At 44.8% G+C, this 6000-nt stretch overlaps 1 protein-coding gene across 3 annotated transcripts in view; it reads left to right on the top strand.

Moving 5' to 3' along the window:
* Window positions 1-226: 226 nt before the first annotated feature.
* The window catches only part of PAXIP1 (PAX interacting protein 1), a 31186-nt gene continuing 25412 nt past the window's right edge, over window positions 227-6000 (top strand). For 2 of the 3 annotated variants that reach the window (XM_059839564.1, XM_059839548.1), the window contains exons 1-2: window positions 227-398; window positions 5325-5459. In XM_059839564.1, the coding sequence (XP_059695547.1) occupies window positions 309-398; window positions 5325-5459 (225 nt within the window). In that variant the 5' untranslated portion in view covers window positions 227-308. Of the gene's footprint in view, window positions 399-781; window positions 1300-5324; window positions 5460-6000 lie in introns of those variants that run through there. The other variant, XM_059839556.1, reaches the window with a different exon arrangement.

The raw sequence follows: 6000 nt of genomic DNA, 5'->3' as shown, positions 1-6000 counted from the left end.
CCGGTTCGGGGAAAGAGGGAGGAGCACGGATAGCGTCTGTGGATCAGAAGCGGGCGCGGCCCTGCAGCAGCCGTGGTGGCTGATCGGGCGGGGGGAGCCGCTTTGTGGGGGCGGCTCTCCCCTCCCCCTTCCACCCCCCCTACGTCCCGGCGGGGGATGGTGTGTCCCGCAGCGCGCGCCTTGCTCGCGCGGTTCGGCGGCTCTGCTGGGGGAGGGGGACGGGAGAGACCCGGGCCCCGGCGGGTTTTGCAGTGAGCGCGGGGGAATAGCGGGTAGGGGGGGAGCGCCCGCTGCTGCCGCCCGGGACCATGTTGGCGGACGACGAGGAGGAGCTGAAAGTCCCGGAGGAGATGTTCAAAGACGTCAAGTTCTTCGTGGTGGGAGACATCGACCCCAAGGTACCGGGTCATCCCTTCAGATCATTCCCGCCTTCCCCTCCGTCTCCCCCCCCGTCCCGACGAGGGGAGCACTGTGGCATCGTCCGGCTACCGCGCGCGGGCTCGAGGCTCGCGCCGCCTCACGGGGAAAGGGCGGGAGTGGGGGGAGCGCGCGCCTGAGGGACCGTGAGGGATGGCTGGGGGGGGGAAGGGGAGGCGGCCGGTCCAGGTCCAGGTCCCGGTCCTGATCCCGGCCCCGATCCCGACTGCGCCCACGGGAAGCGCCGCTGCCGCCGCCATGGGAGCCGCGGCCCCGCCGCGCAGGCCCTGCCGGAGCCGCCTGAGCGGAGGAGGAGCGGGCGGAGGGACTTCCTGTGCCGGGCCGGGCCGGGCGGGCAGCGGGGGCAGCGGCCGCCGCTCCTCCCGACTCGAGCGCTCCGCAGGCCCGGCCCCTCCCTGTGCCCGGTTCCGTACGGGTTCATGGGGACAGGCCATGGGGAAGGTTCGTCACGGGGGGCCGGACTGGCTCTTCCCTCCCACCCAGACCTTCCCGCCTTGGCGCGGCCCCGAGCACGGCACTGGTACCGCCCCGGGCCGCCCGGCGCGGTGCTGGTGTAGTTAAGGCCGGGGGCCTCCCGCCTCTCTCGCCGCGCCCTGGGTAATGCAGGTGGCCTGGCCGTGAGTAACAGGCGTGGTGGGCGAAGGTGGTTGAAACAAAGTTTTTGTGGCGTGTCCAATTAGACAGGTGTTTGAAGTGCACCCTGCGGAGCTTTAGGACAGTGGCTTCATGCAAGCAGGTTACTGCATGCTTCACGCTGAAGTTTAAGTCTTTGCCTCTTTGGTATTTGCTGTAGTAAAGTCTTAGTTCAGCGTTGGGTTCCTCTGGCATCCTGTTCTGGCACTCACTGAGCTTCGTATGCCTGTAAGTGACCTGGAGACACAGGCACTGGCCTGTTGAGATGGTTGTCATTCCTACTGTGCAAAAAAAAATACAGTCTAGGAAGAATACAGTTAAAGATCAGGATGAAAACTTCTTTAGACAGGTCTCTAGATATAAAATTTAGTTCTTTAGGCATTTAGTTCTTTAGACATAAGATTTTTAATAGTGGCTTAGCACTCAAATGACAGATTTCTTTACTTACCAAAAAACCCTACAGCAGCAATGTTAGTATTGTGTGTATGAGGATGAGTGCAAAAATCCTGTAGCACTCTTGCACATCATTGTCATAGGAGTAGTGTCCTCAAAGCCTCTTCTTGGTTGTGTGTTGACGTGGGAGGACACCGAGCAGATTTCCCATAGAGCAAGTAGACAAGCATTCTCTTAAACTGGTTTTCTTTCTCATATTAAATTTTATTCTTCTTTGCAATCAGAGTCATTGTCATAGGGCTTTGATTTGCTCCAAATTCAGTGCATTGAATTTTCCTCTGCCTGGCCTGGGAGGCAGAGGTGTCAGTGTGAGGAGGGTGAGCTGGGCTGGGCTGAGCTCAGGGCCAGCTCCTGGGAGAACCCTCTGTACAGGCTTAAGCCCAGCTGGCAACTAAGCACAACGCAGCTGCTCTCTCACCCCCACTCCTGTGCAGTGTAATGGGGAAGAGATTCAAAAATTAAACTTGGAGGTTGAGATATAAAAACAGTTTAATAATTGAAAACCAGGTAAGGTACAATGGTAGTAGTTAATAATAATGGTGAGAAAAAGGGAAAGAAAGGAAACTCCAAGCAAGTGATGTGCAATGCAATTGCTCACTGTGCACTGATAGATGCCAGACTTCATTCCTGACTCCAGATCAATTCTTCTTGTGGGTAACTCCCCCACTTTATATACTGGGCATGATCTGCTTTAGGAATATCCCTTTGGCCAGTTTGGGTCACCTGTCCAGGCTGTGCTCCCTCCCAGCCTTTTTTGTACCTCCTCACTGGCAGAGCATAACACAGAAAAGTAGTCCTTGACTTAGGATAAACACTACTTAGGGAAAACCAAAACATCCATGTGTTATCAACATTATTCCCATTCTGAATCCGAAACACAGAACTGTAGCAGCTACTGAAAATAAATTACCTCTTATCCTTGCTGAGACCAGGACACCCTCCTGTGGGTGTCCTCTGTGGTACCCTGGGGCACCTGAGTGTGAGGAGCATTTATCAGGTGTGTTTTGGGCCAAGACAGAATGCAGGAATTGTAAATCAAACTCAAACAGTTCTTAGAGTGAAATTTGTCCCATTACTGATATAAAAATACAAATATCTTTGGCACTTTTTACTGCTTCATATACCAGTGGATGCCAGCTTGATTTTGCAAAGAATGTCCTCCTTCATCTTCTGGGGAGGAGCACACTTTGATCAGCTTAAATTTCTAATGGTTTCACAGAAAACCAGTTACTGTAATAAATATTAAAACAGACCTAGCACAAGTGAGTATGCTAATCAAAACAAATCCAAGAGTAAGAGGAAAAAAGGTAGTTTTTTTCAGGTGAATAACTGCATACCTATTGCCTATTAAAGCATGTGCAGCATAAATTGGAAGGGAAGCAAGAGTCTGGAATTGTGCTGAGGTGTTCTCTGGCCACTGAAGGAGAGTTAGGCTGGCTCTCATCTTCAAATCCATTCCATTCCATTGGGTGCATTTTGCTCCTCGCACCATACTGAGGGTGATCAGTAGATGTCAGCTCCTCTTTTTGTTTTAATAAATGTTCTTCCTGCTTTCCTCAAACATAAAATCCCAAACCATCATGTTTTGGAAACACCAGTTAAAATCAATATTTCCTTCAGAAAGAGATAAAAAGTAATGCAATGCAGCATAAGGTCTTTGAACGGGATATCTGAGTTTTGGTTATCTTGTTGAATTTATTTTTATATGTCCATTGTCTTCTTAATTTTGAACTATTCTTGTTTCTTCCAACTTAGATTTTAGTGGGAGAGAACAAGAAAAAATTTTAATTCTCCTCTCCTCCCCAAATAAAATTTATTTGGTATAAACCAATACTTAAAATGCAGGATTTTTACAGTATTCATATTAAGGCTTTTCAGCATTATGTTTTCCAGTTACAGGTTGATATGAATGTGAGTTCTTTAATTGTGCCAATACAACTTTTCAGTCCAGGCACTACTTGATCTGAAGAAGTTGTGTATTCTGAGAGGAGTTTTGAAGTTGATGTGAGCTAAATTAGGAAGAGTCTTTTTTTCATGACACATAAAATAATCAAATACATTATTATGTATCATATTTATAGTGTTTAAACTCCTACATGAAACCAGTGTAACTTTTCATATAAGCAGATGCTTTGCACAAGTTCCATAATGCAGCATTGTTTTGATATAGAAGAAAACCATACTTCTAGCACATTATTCATAGCTACTTTGTGATGCTGTCAGATTTGGGTTCTCAGTTTTCATGACGTTCACTCCTTTTTTTAGCCTTCCCCTAAATGAGCATTTGAATGGGGTTGTAACTCAGGGGGAGCTGTGTGAGACAAGGAGCTCATGTGCTGAGACTGTTCTTAAATACCTTCTGTTTTCAAAAGTGCTTTATTTGGATTTAGCTTCTCCCTTTGGAAAGATAGCATCCTGTGTTTCTTTATGGATTTCATGAAGGAAGATGTATCATGATTTAGGGGATTGGTGTGCAAAATGGAAACATTCACTTCTGTTTCTGGCACTGGTGAGAAGAATAGCAAGCTCATGATCAATTTTCTTGGTTATTTTAGAGTAATTCTTTTGGTAATATTCATCCATTGCAGGAAAAAAAAAAAGTTGACTTTTGTTTTCTTTAATGGAGTTTTAAAGTCAGATACTTCTGTCAGGAAGTACCAAAATTACCTCCTCAGTAAGTGGTGATTTTTCTGCTTGGCAGAAATGCTTTATAAAATAGCTTGATGCTGTGTTTTGAGAGTCTCTTTTTCAGTGCTTCTTTGTCCTGGTGAGTGTACAGGGTAGGGAGTAATTGCTTAAGGACCAGTTAATTAATTAATACTTCGATGAATGCATTGCCTTGCTCTCTGCTGCTCACTGTTGTGGGCAGAGCATTCTGTTTTGAAGGGAATGTCCCCAGCAGGTTTGCAGGGACAGGAACCTGTCACCTGTCCCTGGCAGGTTTTGGAAGATGAACATCACACCGGTTTTTTTCTAAATCAAAGGGAAATGAAACAATGATCTTAAATTACATTTTTAACTTTTTAACTCTTTTAGACTGTAATGTTTTAAATAATTTTTCTCTTCCTCCCCTCTACACCCCACTACCTTCTCTGTTACCTTCTTAGTTTAAATGAAAGTACTGGTTTTGGGGTACAGGGCTGGGTTCATCACACAGATCTCTAGAGCAGAGCTGAGAGAATGCTGAACTCTTGAAACAGCATGTGCTATTTGGTTCTTGCAAGACTGGGAGTGAGCTGTGCTTTGGTAGTTGGGAGGTGTTTTCCATTCTCAGGGCACAGCAGTGGAGTGAGGCACTTCAGTTCCAGCTCCTCAAGGTACTAATTTAAGGAGCATGAGTCCTACTTGTTTTTTTTTCTTCTGTATTTCATCAAAATCACTTAGCCCTTAGGATTCAACCTCTTATTTTAAAGAATTTTCAAACACTTCCAGAACTACCCTATGCAAAAACACGTAGAAGACCTTTCCTTCCCTGCATGAAGGAAAATTGTTTTAATACGTTTTTTGATGAATACATGTTTTGGAAAAACCTTGACATTTCCCCAATTCCTACCCCATCATCAATTATTTTGAAAAGTAGCTCTTCAGATGCAATGATGAAAATATAGAACCTTTGGCAGTCAGGTTTTAAATGTGTTTGGACACTTCAGGAAAAGTTCTGGCCACCTACAGGAGAACAGCCAAGAGAGAAGGTCATATTCATTCATCCATCCAGTGTCAGTGTCTTCTTGCAGTAATGTTTTTCTCAAATAAAAGATGCTAAAAATTGTTGACTTCTCCCTGTCCTCTTTTGGGTTTAGGTTATCCAACTTCTGAAAGCTGGGAAAGCAAAGGAAGTTTCTTACAATGCACTGGCTTCACATATTATTTCAGAAGACGGGGACAATCCAGAAGTTGGAGAATCTCGAGAAGTTTTTGATCTCCCTGTGGTAAAGGTGAGTGACTCATCCATGATATTGTCAAAGTACTGACATAGATCCTTCGTTGTTATTATCAAATATTAATCTTTGGATGCTGACCAAATAAAACATGTCTTTAAAAATCTTACTTTTTTGTTACACAATTTTTTATCCTGACTTGCAGATTCTCTTACAGTTCTGTTCTCTCCTTCTGCTTGTTGCTCTTTATCTATCAGTGGTGTGGGTAATTTTTAGTGTTCTGCTTTAGTTTTTTTCAGATTTTTCTTTCAGTCATCTGTGAGATGATGTCCTGTTAGTTCTACTTGAGAAGTATCTCTGAAGGAAAGGTTCTTACAAGCTTCTGGCAGTGGAAAAGCTCAATTTAGAATAAGTAGTAGATTGCTTAAGGTTTTTTTAAAACACATAAAATTGGCAAAGTGCAAAATGCTTTTGCTAATTCTGTATATATGTACTATAGGAACTTGTAGAAAATTAGGGGTTTTTTCCCTCCTTATTTTAATTTTTAAGGGTTTTTTTAGAATTTTTTTTCCTTTCTTACACTGGAATTACCAGTATT

The sequence above is a fragment of the Haemorhous mexicanus genome, chromosome 1 (assembly GCF_027477595.1).
Source record: "Haemorhous mexicanus isolate bHaeMex1 chromosome 1, bHaeMex1.pri, whole genome shotgun sequence".
In the NCBI taxonomy this organism is placed as follows: Eukaryota; Metazoa; Chordata; class Aves; order Passeriformes; family Fringillidae; genus Haemorhous; species Haemorhous mexicanus.
This window is presented reverse-complemented; position numbering and strand designations above follow the sequence as displayed.